The following is a 21,070-nucleotide window of genomic DNA, read 5'->3' on the forward strand; positions in this document are numbered from 1 at the left end:
AGGGTTTTTTTGGGAATTCCTTGAGCTGAAGGCAGCCAGACAGCAAACACAGCAGATAAATTTAGAAGGCCTGGATTTCTGACTTACCTGATTTATTTCCTTTACTGTGGTAATGAGAAGTCCATTGAATGAGGGAATTCTTCCCATCCTGTGCATTGGCCACTGTGTAGGTAAAGAGGCAGCTTTTCTCCCTGCCTTCCTGTTCTGCAGCTGAGTGCTCACATCTGATGTTGTCCCTGCTTGAAGTCCCTCTGTGTTCCATGTCCTTTTGTCACCTTTCTGCCTCCTAATGCAGGGCAGGCAGTGCAAGGTGAAGCCAGAAGAAAACAGTATTTTTTTCAGTATTACAGAATAAAATAGATTCCCATGGACCTCAGCAAACTTTATCCTCCCCCAAGATAAGGGTATGGTGGTGTTTTGTAAGTGCTGGAGGGCAACCACATCTCCTTCCCTGATTTTTCCACTTTCATGCTAGTTGTATTTTAAATAGGCCCAGGGGACCAGGGAGAAGAATGAGTTATTCTGTGTGAATTGAGATTCTCTTTTGAATCTCTGACTAGACTGTGGCATGTCTTTTTTCAAGCAATTTTGAGCTTTTAACTTTACCAAGTACTGCTTGACTGCTAGCTCGCCTAAGAGCTAACACTGCCTGGAGCTCCTGGCTCCAGTTGCTGAGGTTCCTGTTAAACCTGATTATAGCATCTGCAGACACCCAATACAGCCCTCTGTGCTTGTCAGTGACAGTCACTCTGATGGGGTGAGTATTTCAGTTTGATTGAATAAAATACTCTTTTTTTCCCCCCAAGAGAATTAAGGAATATTTGCCTCTTGAAACTACTACTTTGCTGTAGGTGTTTTAAATGCATTGTCTTTTTTTCAAAACTGCTTGTTATGACTTGTTGCAACATGAGCTGTCAGAGCTGGTTTATCAGAGCCCTGATATACATTCTTTTGCTATCTTGTATTGGTACTCATGTTTCATTATTCTCATGGAGAATGTCAAATAAAAGATCCAGACACTTGAGGTCCCAGATCCAGAAAATGTCACACTTTAGCGATGGGATTTAGGTACATGCCTGAAGATAATGTCATGGCCACTCATAGCCCAGTGGTCACCTCCTTGACCACGGGCAGATGGTGCTGCAGGAAAAAAATGATTTGGTTTAGCAATTTTCCCTCCTGGTTTACAGAGTGGCAGGAACAGAGAGGGCCACAATTAGCCCAGGTGGTTACATCCACTCAGTGAGTCTCTGCTGTTTCCTGCTCTGTGCACTGCAGAGACAAAGCATCACCAGGAACTTTGAGGTTGCTGCTTTCTCGCCCCTTCTTGGCAGTAGAAAATGACCTGATTTCCCAAGGTACACAGTTGTATGCTTAGAAGATTTCTAAACACCATGAGTGACCACTGTTAGGAGCAATCCCACCAAATGTTGAAGTTTTATTTGTATTATCTATACCAAAGGCATAAACTTCTTCTGAATGTGACCAATCATATACTTCAATATTGTGAAAGAAAATATAGGACAAAAATCTGATGCTCTACTCTTACCTGGTCCATTACATAAAAATTTTTATATTCTTAATATAATGAAAAATATCATGATATTATCAGGAAAATATATTATAAAGAAAACTGTTGTAGTGGAGAAAACAGTAGTAGTCTGAAAAGGCTGAAAATTTTAAACTGTTTGGGGTTTTTTTTAAAGTCTGGCCTCAAGTCTTTCATCATGAGATTAACACATGGAAAAACAACATGGCAGGTGGTTCTGAGCTCTTCTTTCAATCTAGTTAAAAGTACTAGATCTAGTTAAAAGTACCAGAATCATCAACATTCTTTTGAAAGAAATTAAAGTCTAGAAATTAAAATGAAAGCTTATATAGATTTTTAGAACTATAAAAATTAGCAAGAAAATAAAATGTTTTCACTTCCACTATTGATTTAAGTTCAGGTACCAGTTGTATCTATCAACTACAATAGTTTTACCTGCATGCTCTATTATTAAAAAACTCCAAGCTGCAGATTTTTAGGGACTTTCTAATTTCAGGCCTGATTCACGAAAGCTTCTATTTTCAGGAAAGCATTTGCATCTAGTTATTTGGATTCCAATGGGATTCATGGACTTGATTCTATTTAAGAATGACTTAATTGTTTTTTCTCAAAATATATGGATTAAATGAAAAAATGAATCTCAGAGCAAATAGGATACCAACATACCCATGAAACCATTAGCTGTTCCTCTCTCTGTATTATGAGAAATTGAAATACAGATTTAACCTGGCTGCATTGGAATGTTAGATTACATCTTGCTTAGGGAAGATGATCAGACCAGTAATAGCCAGGGAATGGATGGAAGCCCAGTAAATGAAATTCAGGTGCAATATCTTGTCTCAATAAGGCCCAACACTTTTTTCAGTAAAGTGGTTCATCAGTTTTCTATTTAAGGAAATTCTCTTTCATTTCCCTTGTTCTTACAGGTGAAACAAAACCTTCAGCTGTAGCCAGCCTATCATCAGAAGATATTGAGCTGAGTGAGAATAAAGGTAAAGATTGGAAATTGTGTTTTGAAATATCCCATCCCAAGAGGACATTTAACGAAACTGTTTATTTCCTTTGTCTGGAAATAGCCAAAATCACAGTTAAACAATACAGAAATAGGGAAATGCTTGCATTTTCATTTTCCAAAATCTTTGTAATGAAGTACTTGGTACCAACTGTGCTGGTAGGAGAGATGCCACAAATTTGTAAGTCCTCTTGTTACAGAGGTAATACTAAAATATCATACATGACACATCCAAAATAAAGGATTGGGCTCACTGGGGTGATTCACAAGCATATAGTTCAGCATGAACATCTATCTCAGCAATATCAGCTCCCTGCTCAGTGCTCTCCTGATGCGGGAAAAGAAAAACACAATAGCTATAAACACATCAGGAGGAGACAGGAAGAGATGAAGTCATAAGAGAGAGGCAGAAAGTAATGTTTATCTTGTGCAGACTGTGCTGGGCACTCAGATAATTTAGTTTGTAATAAATATTTAAAAGTGTCACAGGACCAAATGACAGGGTGTTTAGGAAACAAGAGAGATTATCTAATTTAAATGTTTCAAGCTGAGATTTTTCCTGTGGAGTTGTTGGTTTACCAGCAGATTGGAACCAGTGCACAGCTGTATTGTTTTTGATATTTCTGTAATAATTGTGCTATTAGTTGCTTGTGCTGGTCTACATTTTTTAGCATTTTTGTGGGGGTACATCAGGAAGAAGTCTGGGTGCTATACAAAATGTTTGCTACTGGTAATCCAAAACAGGAGTTGTGCTATCTCTAATAAATACAATCCATCAGCATGGCCTTCAAGAAAGACTAACAGAAAATTTTCATGCATTTTACTGAGATAACATAATTATTAACATCCATTAACTTATTTATTTTAAAAGATTTAATGTTTAATTCAGCATCACTACTTGACTCTCTTCTCATTTTTCTAGATAAGTGTGACAGGGTGTGAGATCCTGCCCTTTTGTTCAAAGCCACATGCTGGACAGCCTACATACTTACCTGATTATGAGTTCAAAGCCTTGTGCAGGTTGATTTAAGTGCTCTTTTAACAGATTGATTGATGCTGCAAAGGAAAAAAAGAACCACAAACCTTTGCTGGAGCACTGGCTTTTGCTTTTGATACATCACAAATTGAAGTCGTGGCAAGGCTAGTGGAAGGCAGAAATAGTGATGGATTCAATCCCAGCATGGTTGGTGATAGCCTGTCATTAATTTCTCTTGTTTTGATGACATTTGGCCTGTTTGTGTATTCTGTATCTCTAAGAATCCCCATTTTCTCTGTTTCACAATGTGAGGGTCACAGGGAGGCTTTGGGTTTGGGTTTCCCTTTTCCATCTGCAGTCAGCTAGTGATCCCGACAAATTGGTATTGTTCTGAGTGTTCCTAACAAAGTTCCTAACAAAGAAGATGACTGTCTTCTGATATGCTTCTCAGTGTGTAAGCCCTCCAGGTTTTTACATTATTGCATTAGAAGTCTCTTCTTAGAGAAGAAATCATCTTTGTGTGATGAGTCTCACTTTTCATATAATATATTAAGAGTATATATAATGTTTTCCCCTCTTCTCTTGAGAGGCTGACAGAAGAGATAGTGCCCTGAGAGGTCCAAAGTGCATCATCTCTTTGATGTCCTACCTCTGCTCATAAGAAAGATGGGAAGCATCTGGTAGGGAAAAAGGAGTGAGACAAACTCTCCTCCATAGATTTTGTTTGTAAAACTGTACAAGTTTTTTAAGAAAAAGAAAAGAAAGAAAAGCTAAGACCATATTTGCTTGCTAGTTTTTTTTTAATGGAAACAAGAATTTTGAACAGCAAGGCCACCATGGACCAGGCCATGGTTTTAATCCTTATTTCCATGGGTAGATTCTCAGGTTTGCAGATTTTTACTGTGAGGGTAGTGAGGCATTGGTGGAGGTTGCCCAGAGAAGCTGTGGATGCCCCATCCCTGGAAGTGTTCATGGCCAGGTTGGATGGGACTTTGAGCAGCCTGGTCTGGTGGAAGGTGTCCCTGCTGTGGGGTTGGAATAAAATGACATTCAAGATCCCTTCCAACCCAAACCACTCTGTGATTCTTCAATGTTTCTATAATTTCAGCTTTTGAGGGTTTTTTAAAATAAATACTACTGTTATAAAAAAGTGCTGCTTCTTGAGAAATGGTACTTTTACAAAATCCTGGCATTTCTGAAAACACCTGATGCTCCTGAAACAAATTCCAGCTTTCAAATTGTTTGCCCACTGAGTTAACAAGGCTAAAACCTCCAAGTTCTGGAACATACTCATTTCTCTAGTTCATTTTCAACTAAATGAACAGGACATAAAGCATTTAAAGAAATTATGTTTTCCCAGTCCTTCCACTTAATTACTGTAAAAGATTTATGCCAAAGAAGTCTAGCTGCATATTCCCAAAATGCATCGTTTAAACCATTCTGTCCTGCTATGAAAATTTAGGTCTTTCAAATGTCAGCTCCCTTTGCACCAAAACAAGGATTTTGAGTCCAATTAGAGTTGACTAGCAGTTTTGCTGTTTTTTTTTTCCCCCTCCTCATATTTCTGGGATTAAAATATAGCAAACACATTGATATAGTTATTGCTCTAAAATGTGATGATATTCAAAACAAAGCACAGCCATCTCTGCTACTATGAAGATCTAGTATTTTTGTTGTGAGTGAGTCCTCTTTATCATTTTTTTAAAGGAAGAGAGGGAGGATGGGAACATGAAAGGGATTTTCATTATAAGAGTTGGGGGCAGTGGAGGAATTACACTTGAGGGGCTTTGATTAAAATGAAAACCTCCTGTGAGACTGCAAATCTCACATTAATCTAAAATTATATGTCTTCTGTTACCATGGGAGAGATACTGTCCAGGAAAAACAGTCCACACAAACCCAGTTTGCACATGGCCTATGAGCAAACTGAATTTTTTGAGTGTTCATCTGTTTCCAGAAAAAAAGGGGGGTGAGGAGGCTGCAGGAAGGGGGAGAACGGTAGTATTTCAAGAATATCAGGATTTTCAATGCAACACTGTAGAGGTATCTTCTCATTCCAGTCTGTGCCAAGTTTCTCTTTCCACTGTCTGCAAAGAGCTGTTGCAATTTTACCCTTAAAGACTTAAAAACTCTTTTACCCTTAAGGAGTTGACATCTCTGGGCAGCACCTTTGCAGGTACTCCATTACTGTGCATATGGAAGTAGATCCTTTATATCCAGCATATTTCAAGTGAGAGATGCTTCTTTCTATGAAGTGTAAGGGCAGAACAAAGTGATTAAAGTCATCAATGTTTGTGCAGCAGATAAAGGGTGTATCAGGCAGGCTGCACTCAGTCTGTACAAGATTTTGCTGGGGTTACAAGCTCATTTTAAACTGACCAAATCATATGGAGAGATTGGATTGAAGGATTGAACCTGTCCTTATGTTTTGTTAAAGAGAGATGTGTACCTGCATGTCTGTGTGTCAGAGAATGTTCTGCATCTTCATCGCAGTTGCCCCTTCTTCCAATTACTATTTAACCCAATTTAATGATTAGACTTTCTGGCAGGAAAAAATATAAAAAGGAACTGGATTTAGTACAGGTGAAGCATAAATCCCTACTGTGCAAAGTTTCTGTGCACAATACACTGATTATAATTCATTAGCACTTAATAAGAACTGAATTTTCATTTGAAGGGCAAGTAAATTAAATCATATACTAATTAATTTTAAAAATAAAGAAGTGATTGATTAATTATTTCCAGGTGTTCACCAAAGTCTGGGCTTGTGTGGGAGTGCCATTGAAAGCAAGTCACTGTTTTTCTGCATTCTCTGGAGTCAGATTCAGTTGGCTGGAGGGCTTGTGTTTTCAGAAACAGAATTAGATATATGACTTGGCTATGGGTTAGCCCTAAAAATTCTCTTTGGGCAACCCAGAAGCTGGTAAGTATCCTGAACTGTAAAATGTAATGGGTTTAAATTCCTCTTTGGCCAGCTGTAGCTCTCAGTATGGAAAAATCATGATGTCCTAAATACAGAAATGATTGAGAAGGGATAAACTGAAAGAGCATTTCAAATGCAGAGGAGCTGTGCAAATTGACATAAATTAGTCATTGGAAAGCACATGAAAAAGATTTGACTGAAAGGCCAATATGTTCAGAAAGAGGTATTTAAAATCAGTTCTTAGGTATATATTAAGACATCTAAATGACTGACCTGATTTTGAGCACTCAGCAGCTACCAAGGAAATGTTTTTACTTCACCCTTGGGCTATGATTAGACCTAAAGTTTCAGCCTGGAAAATTTCAATTATAGGTAACTGAAAAAGAACCTTTTTCAATGGAAGAGTTTCAACACCCTCAGCCATACCTGTGGCTTTGCATGCCTACTCAAGTGATAACATTTTCCTGTCCCTTGGTTAGAAGGATTCCTGTGAAAGCAAACTGGCTAACACAAGCTAATTTGTGGGGCTTGGGGTTTTTCACCAGGGATGTCAGCACCACCATCCAACCAGCCACTTCTTCTCTTCACAACTTCCACAGGGTTCACTGGGAGCTGTTTGTAATGTGGGTTATTCACTTCTTCACATTTAATCTCACCTGAGTTGTGCATCCAGATGGGGTCCAGCCCCTGAACTACTCGAGAGGTGTTTCTGCTCTAGTACTGGCATCTGCCATGGTGAACACTAATCCACTTACCTGCTTTATTTAAATCCTCCTTATTTTTGAATATTAGCTGACCTGGAGCCATTCAGCTGTGCTCCCATCAGTCCAGCATGAGATCCTGCCCTTCCATCTCCTCCCTCCACTCCATTCCCCTGGACAGGCTCTAACCAAGGCAATCAAGTTTTTCTCAGCTTTTTCATTTCCCAGAGCCCTGTACAACAGATCCTGCTCCTCATGTCAGGAGAAGGATGCCCACAGTTTTTATAGCAGCTGCACCTGGAATTTCTCAGGTGGACAGAAGGTGAGATGCCCTTCTGTCAGCTTTAAGCACAAACAGGTGGGAGAAGTATTTGGTGCTCCCACCTGCGGAGATGAACTCTTTGGTCTTTTACCTGAAAACTTGATAAAATATCTCTACAAGTTGTTGCACCTAAAAAGGTCTGGTTTAACAAGCATTTTTAAACTTGGGCTCCAATAAATCTAATCTGTTATAAAGAGAGATTAAAATGAAATCTTGGTGGATATAAAAATACCATTTTAAAGTCAAAGCTCAAGAATCTCCTCCTAACTTCTCATAAATCATCATTTTATAGTACTTCATTTTAACATATTTTCCTCAGTTTATGAGGCAAAAGAATACTCTAATCATGTGGAAGCCTCCATGCACACCATTACCTGTAATTTTTGATGTCTGCTTGATTTCTTTCACTCTGGAAATATTCCAGTCATTTATCACAGTATCATGCTTTAAAAAATAAACTGTACTGAACCTGTTTCTTTCCTAATGACCAGCATTTTCCCTCTTTGATCTTCTTACAGCTCCCTAAAACACGGTGATTTATCTGTGCTGTGTACAGGACCCAGGTGTTCTGCACATTAGAAACCACTCAGTAAATAAGCCATACAGAGAGTAGCTGGGGAAGTGAATTTTAAAAGAGCATTAAAACCACTTAACATTCAGTTCTTACCATCTTCCCTCTTCCCTGGCTTTTGCAGAATCGTGTTTGAGCAGCATTGCCTTATACAGTCAAAAGAAAAAATGAATGGCATGGAAAAGCTTGGGGATTTGAACAGGATTTAGACAAAATAGTACCTGACTATTGGTAGGAAGGATAGGATTGATATTTTACTGCAAGCTACGTGCTTTTCTTGGAGATGAATTCAACATACAGTTGATAGGAGCAGGGAATATACTTGCAGAGTATTCTGATCAGCTTTATTAAAGCCTAAATATTTTGTAAAGAGATTGTTAGAGACTGGGGCTAATTCCCAGGTGGACTCAAGCACGCAGTCCCACAAGACACTTGTTTCAATGAAATGGAGGGTAGCAGACACAAGCTCTCCTGACATGGACACTGCCACTCCAGCCAGCAAGGAGGAGTTTTGAGGGAACTAAGGGATGCTCAGACTTCAGCAAGCACTTAAGCTCCTGATATGAAACAGATAAATGTGGCCTGTCTTTGGCTTATTTATGCAATTAAATCTCCTGTTTCGTTCATTATGTGTGATATTAGGAATTGTCTTCCAGTGTGGTATCAGAAACAGGAGTTGTTTCAGTCCTGACTGGAGGAGTGTTAACTTTTACAGTCCCAAAGTAGATAGTGCCCAGTGTGTATATTATCAGAAAAATAAGCAATACTTTGCTGTGAAAGACTACCCTGCCTTGGATTCTCTGGTATGACTTAACAGATAATTAACTATTCTAGGAGAAGGCTAACATTGCTTTATGCCATTTTACAAAATCAGGTGAGTAAGAGGTGAACAAAAGCCTTAGGGACAGCCAGAGCTCTTGTAGACCCTGGAATCATACAGGACTATAAAACTGGCCTTGCACACACTTGCACAAGGCTCCAAAGGGCTGTGGGCACAGAGGAGCAGCTGAGCCTGAGGAATACCCCTATCCTACTGAAAACTTGCACACAGAATGTAGTGTGTCATCAGCACTTTTATTGATCACTGCCTTTGGTTTTACTTTTGCTTGGCACAGATTTGCTTCATAAATCTGGATTTATTCCTTTGCTTTATTTTATTCCTGTTAATCCTAAAAGTAAATCTGTCTTTGAACATTTTGGCTTGAATATTTAGTGCAATATTTGGATTTGAAAAGAAGAAACCTTTGATATGATCTTGACATTAAGGATTTTGGAGCTCAGAATCTGCATGGTAAAGCCAATCAAGACAGATTTCTGCTGCTGACATACAACTGGGAGACTCTTACAGCTAGGCAGTAACTTCCGTCCATTGTCTGTTATTTTCAGAGATAAGCTTTGCAAAAAACAACTTGCAAAAAATTATCATTGTAGATTGCCTGGAATAATTTGGAATTCAGTGCAGTTACATTGCTTCCTCCAACACTGGAGCAATGGGATAACTGTTTATGATAAAAATGAAAGTTTAACACAAAATTACAATTCCTGGAGAATGAAGCCCATGGGACAGACTGCCAGCTGTGCCCATAGGTGGGAATAGTGATGACCTGTCCCTCTGTGATGCTGCACGAGAAACAGCAGCATGATGGGGCACATACATCAGCCAAGCACGAGGCTTCTTAAAATCCATTTGGTTAGATTCTTAAAATCCATTGACCACTGCACATAATTGTGCCAGTGATGCTGCAATTTTTGTATTAAGTTGCAGTCATTCCTCATCCTGAGAAAAAAGGAAGCACCAGTGAACCCTAAGGGCACCAATCTGGGAGCATGAAGGTGCAATGGGTGTGGGATGAGGGAGTGATGGGGCAGAGCTGCTCATGTCTACTCCTCCCAACACAGGTGATACCGTACTTACTGTGGGAGCTGGAGAACCAGCAAAGGGAAAAGCTGCTGCACTTTGTGGTGAGGGTGAGCCCCCAGAGGCCTTTGTGACCCTGTGCTGATTTCTTCTACCCCATTGGTTTTCTGCTCTCAGGATCTCTGCTGGTCAGAGTGACTCTGAGATACCTAAAAGCTTCTTTTTCCCAGCCCAGCAGTCGATGAAGGAGTCAGGATTTTTCTGTTCTCGTTCTCAAGGCTGTTTATTATTTCTTATCTATAACATTCTTTCTCTGACTCGCTGTAGGTCTGTCTGGCAGGTCAGGCTGAGGCACACTGACCACTTTGAGGTGGTATCTTTTTATACTAAAAACTACATGTACATTATTTACCGTAACTTCCCAATACCTATCACCTATGTTAGACAGTGAGTTTCTACCTTAAACCAATCCAAAAGTGCCAACATCACAGCAGAAGATGGAGGCCAAGAAGAAGAAGAAGGAGAAAGACTGGACATGCCCAGATTCCTCCATCTTGCCTCCTGAACCCCCATTCTAAAAAGCCCAAAAATCTATTTTTCACCCGATGACAAACTAACTATTATTCTACTTAAACTCTGTTGACTTGTAATTCTTCATATAAAGGTGGTAATTTGCTCCATGGGTCAAAATCAAAGGCACAGGTGTCTTGGGCTCTGTGCTGAGGTCTCTGAGCTCCCCCAGGCAGGGGCTTGAGTCCTCCAGGGCAGTCAGAGGAATTTCCTGGCTTCTGACACTTCTCCTGTGCTCTGCTTCTGCATCCTCATCCCATTGGTCCCAGGGTTTTATCCCACCCCCTGCCTTTCCCATATAAATTCTTGTTTTCCCTGCCTCCTTGGAGCTCTTGTGCTTGGCACCTTTCGCCTTTTGTAGTGTGCCCTGGTCACAATAGAGGTTTATTCTGTGTGGAGCATCATACAAGGCTCTCATCTCTTCCCTCCTGGAAGAACTGAACAGCTAGCCAGTGTGAGCAGATGTGGATGCCATGGGACAGAGAGAGAGAAACGGGAAGCGTTTCTCACAGCGGCTTGTGAGAATTTTTAGGGAGTTGTAAGGATGTGATAACTTTTTAAGTATGAGCAATCTGCTGGTGATGTTTTTCTACTTTGTCTTTCTGTTCTTCTCAAGGACAGTGTGTGAGGTGTTTTTGTTAGTTAGCCAATCAAACAAAATCTATTGTATCACTCTATAAAACCATGTGGTTCTCTTGAATAAAGCTTTATTTTGCTCTTTCTACAACACTGCCTCCTGCCTGCTCCTGTGTCATCCTTGGCACAAGAGTGACAAGCAAAGGACAAGTGCCTGTGCCCCTGAGCTGTCCTTCTCAGGACACTTCCTCAGGAAAGTCACAGCACCCTTATCCCCACTCCATCCACCGCAGCATCACTTTGTACCATCACTTTTGGCTGCTTGAAGTGCTGGCATCATGGCACTCAAGGCAGAGGACTTCTGATTCCAGCTTTACCAATGCAATTCCTTTTACAAGCATGCAGCTGTATCATATTAATTTAGGGTATCGAGTTACAGGTAGTACAGATCTTGGCTTGTCTGAAATCCTGAGAGCTTTGTCAAAAACTTCAGCAAAGCCAGAATTTCCCTCAATGTGTTTCAAGTTTGCTTCAAAAATTTCCTATAGAATTTTTTGCCACCAAGAATTTTTTGGTGCCACGAGATCTTTCAACTGGATTTTTGATTAAACTTGGAATTTGATAAAATTCTAATTTAGTTTTGCTCCAATTCAGGCTGATAGGAATAATCCTTTGAACCTCACTGTACAATGTGGTATGGAAGACTGGTGCAGCAGGGCAAAAAAAAAGTGCAGCAAGTATGAAGTTTAGCAAATTGTACATCAGTGAGTTATTCTACTTTCAAACTTTGGTTTTTTAAACTTATTGTCATGCCATGAAAGAAGTAAGAAACTGTGCGGGTAATTAAATATTTGCCTTGGGGGATTATTTGCAGTTAATTAAAGCCACACAATTTCAGCACATACCTTTCCTACAGATTATTAAATTTGGATCCGATATTAACAACCTAGCTTTCTGCTTATCCATCAGAGATTACTTTTGGACACTTTCAGGAACAGAGTTTTACAGGGGCATCCTTGGGTATATTGCAAGATTTGCTCAGCAGTGTTGTTGAGAAGGACCTTCCAGAATTTAAGCTGCAAAAGCACTGTCAAAATGTAATTTATTATCACGTGCTGTAGATCTTTTGGCATCATTACTTACTTTTTCCACTGAGCAGGATTTTAGAAAGCATCTCACATGGGAACACAAACACTGATTATCTGTTTCTGCTGTTACGACCTGGAGTGGGCTTATCCCTGTGGTTTGCACAACGTCCAGTTAGATCAGCACTGGTTTTTAATGAGGTTCAAAGAGAGCTCTTTATCTAGTGAAATCTGTGAAGAGGATGAGCAAACACTAAATCAAGTGTCTGTATTGCTGTATTATCTGAATGCAGTGGAATTACGCATTATGTATTTCTCCATCCCCATGCAAAAACTGGCTGTTGTCAGAAAATGCTGTTTGATGCAACAAAGTAATGCCCTGTGTTTATGAAGACCCCAGATAGCACAGTAGTTGGACTTTATGCCAAAGTGTAATTTAAGTCTCACTGTGGCACTGGTTCCAAGCATTGTTTTGGGCAGTTCATTTTGACAGTCTGCCCCAAAAAAGAAAAGCACTCTTGGCTGTAGTGACCTTGGGAGCTTTGTCATCAAGTGACATGAGGCTAGGATTTGCACAGGGATTTATGGGATTTATTGTTTCTGGAAAGATTTAAAGTTTCTGTAAATTCAACCATGAAAAACTGTTATTCTAAAGAAATAATAAATCACTTTATTTATCAAGGAGGTGGTTCATGCTATTTCTCCTAGATTTGTGCCGCTCCACTCATTAGGAATAAAATTCTTGGTAGCGCTGCTGATTATTCTTATGCATCCTTCTTTGCTCCTGGTTTGAACTGCCAGCAAAAAACTGCACAGTAAGGGTAGGGATTCTGAAATCAATTTGAATAATTGGAACCCACAAATACACTTCTGTAGTTTATAAGACTGTAGTTAAACAGATAGAAAATCGGTCAGTGTATCAAAATTCCAAATATGAACCTGGCACCTAAGAGTTCCTCTAACTCAAGTCTACTTTTCCAGCATGAAAACTGCTTCAGGATTTATTTGTTTGTTTGCTTTTTTTCCTCAGATTCCCCGAAAGACTCCAAAGGCGCGCAGAAGGGTGATTCAGTGCATCCTGTGATGTGTGAACAAGATCAAGCCAAAGGTAAAGTTCTTAGTCAAAGTTTTTTAAGACAGATGTGATGAACCAGTGTGAAATTTGAGTTCTTCCAGTGTCAGCACCCGTGGGTTTCAGCCTGACTTCTGCCTCCTTAAGGAAATGCTGTTGGCTAGTAGAGGTTGTGTGTCAGCCTGTTGTGGGGCAGTAACCCCTGATGCTGCTGGGAAAGCCGCATGTCCCTAAATAGGTTTGGCCATAGTGATCCTGGGTGCACAGCACTGTTACCATGTTGTTACTGTGGTTCTGTAAGCCTGTGGGGTGTTTCTGTTCCTTCTGCTGACCATCAAGTGCAAAGCAGTTTACAACAGCTCCTATGAGAAACAGTGTTAAGGCTGAGCTGCAAAAGAAGAAAAGCTCTAAGTGCTGCAGGGTCAGTTTTGAACAGCTATCTAACTAACTTAATGCTTAGTACTGTTAAGTGGTATTTTCATATATAAAATGTGTTCAACATGGTTCACTTACTAGAAAAAAAAAAGCAGTACTTGGCTTAGAATACCATGCTGTGTCTAAGGTTCATGTTCTGTTTTAATGAATTTAGCATTGCCTGCATGCAGCATCATCCTGGTACCATTTTCTGTTTGTTGTATTAACAGGACAACAGGATGTTTCTGCAAATGAGGAGATAAAAACTGGGGAAGATTCCCAAGATTCCTGCATGGAAATAGAAGGTACTCCTTGTGTCTTGAGATCAAAAAGCAAGATTAACAAGCAAAAACGCTAACGTAGACTCATGGAATCATAGAATGTCTGGGATTGAGGGGACCTTAAAGATCATTTAGTTTCAGCCCCCCTGCCATGGGCAGGTACACCTTCTACTCAGGCAGGTTGCTCAAAGCTGCATCCAGCCTGGCCTTCAGCACATCAAGGGGTGGGGAATGGACTGTGTGTGTCTCTGGGATTGCAGTGAGTCCCAGTGAAAATCCGTGTTTGGAGTAGGCACATGGGATTTTGTGCCTAAATCCCAGAAAGTTCAGTATCTCCAAGGCTTCGCTCTGAACTAGAGCCCCTTGGATTTCCTTGGACAGATTTTTGATTTGTACTCGTGGAGGAAAAGATCCTTTTCCTCTGCCAGTGTTTTTCATGGCTAGGTCTCTAGTGGGTGTCAGTCCTTTCATGTCCGTTCTGAAAAGCCTCACTATTCATCTTTTTATCAAATTTATTCAGATCCACTGTTGAACCAAGAAGGCACAACAGAAGCTGAGATTCCTTTGATACTTGGTGCAGAGGAAAAGGCAGAAGGAAAAGCAGAAGGAGGTGAGCATATTATAAAGCAGATTGAGACAGAGAATGCTGCAGGATTCATGTTGTCCTTTTCTATAGTGAGGAAACATGGAAAGGGCACAGAGAAGAGCTCTTTTTCCCCTAAGAAAAAATCTCTTTTTATCTTATCTTTGAGTGGAGTTTTGATATATTGGAGTTGGATTTCAATAGGAAGCTAAGTGCAAAAAAGTGCACATGCAGGTTCAAAAGTGGCATTTAAATGCTCTCCTCGCTTTTGGTTTTTTGCATTTAAGCCCATAATGCTGATTAAACAACCAATTTATGTCCATGTAAGTATCCTTATGATCACATTTGCTAGAAGCATTCTGAGTATTTAAATAAATGGGTATGATAGCTATTTGTGAGGTCATTAATAGAGATTTAACTAAAGAGTACCTAAAACTAGTAATTCTAATGAAGAAACCAGTATTTGGTGAGAATGCAGTCTTCTGAAGCAGTAATTTTTTATATGGGGGTAAAGTATTTAAAACCTTGGGAATGGTTCCTTGGTTCCCAATTCCTTGGTGTTGCAAGGAAATGCACAAATTTAAGTGTTGGATGCTCCTGGGAACCCTGCAATCATCTCACCATTTGTAAAGGCATGTGGTTATATAAAAAGTAATGTATTGTGTAAATAATTCTCTAATTTTAAAGTAACTGCTAGTTAATTATATGGTCATTTGTAGAGCCCAAGGATGAATTTTACAGTTCCAAATTAAAATGCAGACGTGATTTTTATTGAAAATTCAGGTCAATACTAACTATGTTGTCCTAATTATGAAGTCCTTTTCTCAGCCACATTGACACCAACTTAATTGCAAACCTGTGTTAGCAATATTGACGATTTTCTTCACTGCAAAGCCAGGTTAATAGAACCTCTTTGTTCATATACAGCTAAACAATATTTCCCTTTTTTTTTTTTTTTTTTGTTTTAATTGCCTATCCAAGCTGAGACTAATTACATCTCCTTGTTATCATTTGTGTTAATGGTATTGGTTTTGTGCTGTGTTAATGATGGTGAAGGTAAAATTGATAGAATTTTTGTGCTTAAATTCAGGTAAATGGTACCACACTACTTCAGCTGCAAACCCAGGTTATACAGTACAGCTCACTCTGATTGCAAATACCAATGCTGTTATGTTAATCCCTTCCAAATAGAAATTATTTACATAGCATTTTATGCATCATGAGAACTAAATTGGAAAAAATGTACCTTCATTATTTGCATATTTTCTCCTCTTTACTTCTTTAGTGTCCCCAACAGCCAGGGACTGTCATTTAGGTCTCAGAAGAGAGATTGTATTTCAACATCTGTGCTACTTACTATTAAAATATGCAATGTTAAGGAAAAGCAGGTAATGTCAGAAAAGGATTGTTCTTGGCACCTTTTCTGTTCCAGCCCTTGATTTAAAAGTTTCAAACACTAAGTAAAAAGTTCTTGCTAAACATTTTGGAACTTGTTCCTGCCTGGGGTCTCAGGTGTTGATACGGTGCAGGATTCATCTGATCCAAAGCTTGTTGAAGTCATAGAAGTAGAGTCATCAGTTTAACTGATCTTTTGGTAAGTTCATTGTAAGAGGAGATGTGCTGAGTCTGGGTGCAGGATAACAGCATAAATATTCTGTTCAGCTCCTTCCAAAGGTACTGACTTTGGCACAGGAAAAATAAATGGGTGCCCTTGCAGAGCAGGAGCAGAGAAGGAAAAGAAGCCTTTCCCTTATCTTGTTTTCATTCTCATGGGTCTAAGCACCCTCATAGCTCATCTTGCTAGTTGCTTCTTGTTCTGACAGGCACAAATTCTACCCCATGGGTTTGGAAAGTTTGGCATAAAGTGAAGTGGGTCTGGACAAAAAGAGGTAAGAAAAATAAAATCAGCTGAAGTTCAGACTGATAAAATAGTATATATTTCCCAATGAGAGATTTCTCTTAAAGGAAGGAGATTACCAGGCATTAAAAAGAGATTTAATATGTGATATTATTTTATGTAACCGGAATGCTACCTCCTAAAGTAATTCAGCTGAAAGTTTTCCAGCAGCACACACAATACATTTGATATAGGATGAAATACTGCATTTTTGTTTTAAGAACTTGGGGAAAAGGCTAATGTGGGACTGCTAGTCCTGTTAAACAGAAATTCATGGATCTCTAGTTGGTCTGACCAATTCTGGATCTATACGCGTAGCCAAATGTAGCAACTGCTAAATTCCACACTACCTGCTCTTTCTTGTTCTACATGAGATTTTCTTGTGCTTGTTTTCAAGCTCATCCCAGAGCAAAGGGTAGCATGCAGCTGCCTCTCTCTCCTCTCTGTCTCACTGGGAGCGTTAGATTCTTGGGAGTTATCTGCAATCCCGTCAGTCCTCAGAACTGGAGCTGTGTGAGGCACTAAAGTACCAACAAAGTCCCTTTTCCAACCTAAAGCTGGATTTCTGCTCAGTTACTGATTGCAGCTTTGAAGCATGCTAGGAAGTTTTTCAGTGATGTGGTTTTCCATGGAAAAAATGTCTGTTTCTTGATGGTTTAGAGATGGCTCAGTTTACATGAACTTCTGACAAACCACAGGTTATCTTCTGATTTAATTGTGCAGATTTTACTGCCAGGTCATCTCTGTGTTTTGGGGTTTTTTAAAGCTTGCAGGGTCCCTTCTGTGTAGCTCATTTCACTTCACATCTCTCGAGTCATGCTGTAGTGTGAATTCCCAAGGAGTCCCAGATCCTGGTGCTTTCAAGGTTCTGGGATGCTGGGAGCCCCAGAGGAATGAAGAATCAAAATCTTGGCAGTCACACTCCTAACTCCCATTGCCAGCAGTAAGAACCCAGCCAGATTACCCTGAAGAATATAACAATGTGAGGCACTGTGTGCTTCATAAAAACCTGCTGTTGCTTTTTCCAAAATCAGTAATAAAATATCACATGTGCCAATTTATTCCCTTTTTTCCTACTGCAACTTGAAGTTATATATTAAGAGGGAGCAGCTGAAGAAAAAAGGCAAGCTAAGATGCCTTTTTCATTTTTTTCCCAACTACTATTATTCACTCATTCTGGTTCACAAAAAAAAAACAATGAAAATCTAGGTTTCTTATAAGATTGGGGAATATTCTCAAATCCCTTTATTAAAAACCAGAGCAAGTGGTGATCACTGACCTATTTGCTGACTAGGTAAGCATACACAGTTTTGACAGACCTTTTGGCAGTGCCTTTATCTGTACACTTGGAAGTGGTCCTGCTGTGTTGTAATGACCGTGCACTCAGCACTTATTTGTAGGTTTAATCAGCACATTTATTCCACAACACAATTTGCAGCACATGGAAGTAAATCCCATATTTGTGTGAATATGCAGCCAATTTCTCCTCTGAGCCCACTCTCACCTCTGTCATCTTATTTCCCCTCTCATTCTGTCTCCCTTCATTGAGACATCCAAGATGATGATTTCCCTCACTAATCACCCTTAGAAGTCATTTAACTCTTTGAAGGGGTAGGATTTCTGTCAGAGCACTAGAAAATGAACAATTATTGCTGTCATTTCTCTGTTTTCTCTCTTCTCTATTTGGGCTGAAATATTTTGTCACCTTGTGCCAATTTGGAATATTGTTTGAGCTTGACATGTGATGTTTCTTCACCCATGAGGTCAGGGCAGGCTGGGGGAGATTTCCATCCTTTTCAGCACATGTGATTTCCTTTGTCAATCTTCTGCTCAGTGCTTGTTCACTCTGAATTTGAAGTCTGCCTAATTTCAGGTTTGAAGCCTGCCAAGTTCTGTTCTAGCTAAGCCCAGTTTTGCTCAGCAGTCTTTGTAACATGAATAGCTGTAACCTGTAACTCTGTGGGCAGCACTTGGTCCATTCCTCTCTTGTCCATTTTGCTTTAGCAGGAGTGATAATTTTATGGTGTGATCTTGGAGAGAACTAAATATTCCAAAGCCTGGGGAAAAGAGCTCTCATGTTTTACAGCTCCAGTCTCAGGCATTTATAGGATTTTTATATGCATTGGTACAGTCATAAATAATGTCAGAATAATGACTTTGTTATCAAACAGTCAAAAATTTCAAAATGACATTGTGGCTATAGAGAAATGAAAGAATTCTTGAGAAAGATCTTTTTTGGACAAATCTGACATTTTTATTACTTATTCGTGGCAATTTTATTGCTTAACCAAAGTCCTTTAATTCTTCAAGTGGGAAAGATGAGACATTTTTGGGAAAGAAAAATAAAAGCCTTCACTAGAATCTTTAAATAGGTAATTTCACTTTGTTTGGAAAGAAAAAAATACTTTGGATTGCTGTAGCTTCTAGAGTACTTCTAGTATAAAGGTTCCAACTTCTTTTATTCAGTTGTTCAAAGAGGAGAGGAAAAAATATCCTGAACTAGATACAGTGCATTTGGTGTTTGATAAGAACCCATACTGAATAGATCAGATGCCATTTTTTGGGCTGTTACAGCATATGCAGATGCTAAATATGAAATATATCTTTACAATCCTATTCTAACAGATGCTGATGTTTGGCAAAGCAAAAGAAAGGTGCACTATTGGGCTTTTCTGCAGAAATGCTGGAAAAGAAGTGGAGCCAGAAAGCTGCAAATGGGAATTGAAAGCTCTAGGCTATGCAGAGATATGGGCTATTGGGAAGCAGTAGGTGGGACTGCTGGGAGGTGTGCAGGGAGATTAGGAATGGAAATCCTAAAAGGTACCTCACCTCTGAAGCCTCTCTTTACATACCTTTATTTTCTTGAGAGCTTCACAAAACTCCAGTGAGCTTTTCAGCTGCAGCATCAGCCAGCTGAGGGGATTCTGTGACCAGATTGTTTGCCAGCCCCTGTGCTGTTTGTGGTGGCCCAAGGGCTGTTTGGTCTGTATCAAGCACTCTGCCCTCCTGAAGGCATTATGGCTGTGGCAAGAAAGGATATCCAAGTCATTTCTATGCCTTGTGGAAGTAGCCAGGTGAGGCTTGCCTGTGTGGGGGTACCAGTTGTGGGTTTTTCTGGGTCTGGATTGAGATGGTAGTTCATGTTCTGACTCAGGTGGTTTTTATTTCTTATCAGTAAAACAGTCTCACAACCATGGGTTCAGCAGCAAGGCACAAAATGGCAACAATCTCTTGTTACAAGGTCTTTTAAGACTGAAATATCCAGTTAAGAACTGGTACCCTGATTATTTTCACTTTTAACCCAATAACTGATCCCAAAATCTGCAATGGGGACTTTTCTGCCCAATTACAAAATGCCACCCAAACCCATGAAGAAGAAAGAAGAAGCATGAAGAAGAAACCCAGGACAACACCCTGTGCCCTCCATCTTGCTTCCATCCACAACATACTCAAAATCCCAAAACCAAATTTGTCACCAAGTGATACAACTACACTGCTGTCTATAATCTATTTCACACTTTTGTGGATTCTGGTCTGTTCTGGAGTTTAGGAAACTTTCCCCATGAGTGAGGGTCAAAGTCAGTGCTGCCCCGGGGGTCAGGGCACCCCAGAGCAGACAGAGAAATGTTCCCAGTGCCCTGGGTTTCCCCCCTGCCTCCCCTTTGCTCTGCTTACACATTGCAGGCTGCAGAAGAGAAGCTTTGGGGCTTTGGCCCCACTGTTTGTGTGGGGGCTTTGTGCAGTGGGAGCTGTCCAAGCTCTTATATCAGCTGAGGCTTCACTGATGGGGCAGCAGATGGGATGCAGAGCTCCTGCAGGGCTTTCCTGAGGGAGCTTCCCTGAGGATGCTGTGCAGCAGTGTGCATTGGCAGTCAGGATGGTTATTACACTGTCAGTAGTCTGCTCTAGATATTGATTTCAGTCTCTTGAGGGGGAAAAAGTTGTATTTATTTTCCTGCCACAGAAGGAATCTGTTTCTTTTCATTAGTCTCCATATACCAGGTTCCAACCTGCATGTGCATAAAAAAAATAGGTGGTGCAGGATTAATTTGAAGTTTTAATTATTTTTCATCCCTTGCAAGGAAAAATATTTTTTTTCTGTGTGCTTTTCTAATAAGAAAGTAGAAAACATAAGTAATTTTTCAGCTTAAATGTTTTGCTTGCTGTCACAGTCACTTTGTGTTACCAGGGTAAAACAAAAAAGCCAAAAGGAAAGAAAACAGGAAAACAACAATAGGGAATACTGTAACAATGATAGTGTTTAAGGTTTCTTATCTCTATTTGATTGTTTTCTTCATTTCATTTACAGTAAGCAGAATAGAAATAGTATTATGAATTATCAATTTTTATTGCATTTAAAAATTTCATCTCTTTGTTCCTGCAGAAAGTGTTGACAATGCAGCCTTTGTTTAGTTTAATTAACTGATGTTACAGCACTGAATTGAATCACAGTCAGCATTAAATCAAGTGAAAGAAGCTTTAGAGTGCTTTTCCATATACAGAAAATAAAAAGAAAGAGAAATTAAACCCTTGAAGATGCTGGAGGAGAAACTGGATATTTTTAATGAAATCTATTGAAGTGCCATTTTCATTTTCCATGTTGCGAATGCCAAAAAAAAATGAAATAATTAAATCCCAGTGAAAAGCAGATGCTATGATGTCATTCTTAGTCCTCATATG

At 39.7% G+C, this 21,070-nt stretch overlaps 1 protein-coding gene across 6 annotated transcripts in view; it reads left to right on the forward strand.

The window, feature by feature from the left end:
* Positions 1-21,070, forward strand: part of MACROD2 (mono-ADP ribosylhydrolase 2) — an 856,447-nt gene that overhangs the window by 806,533 nt on the left and 28,844 nt on the right. For all 6 annotated transcript variants that reach the window (XM_064709456.1, XM_064709457.1, XM_064709458.1 and 3 more), the window contains 4 exons: positions 2,476-2,541; positions 13,174-13,251; positions 13,860-13,934; positions 14,431-14,520. In XM_064709456.1, coding sequence (XP_064565526.1) covers positions 2,476-2,541; positions 13,174-13,251; positions 13,860-13,934; positions 14,431-14,520 — 309 coding nt within the window. The remainder of the gene's footprint in view (positions 1-2,475; positions 2,542-13,173; positions 13,252-13,859; positions 13,935-14,430; positions 14,521-21,070) is intronic.

This window comes from Zonotrichia leucophrys, chromosome 3 (genome assembly GCF_028769735.1).
Source record: "Zonotrichia leucophrys gambelii isolate GWCS_2022_RI chromosome 3, RI_Zleu_2.0, whole genome shotgun sequence".
NCBI classification, from domain to species: domain Eukaryota; kingdom Metazoa; phylum Chordata; class Aves; order Passeriformes; family Passerellidae; genus Zonotrichia; species Zonotrichia leucophrys.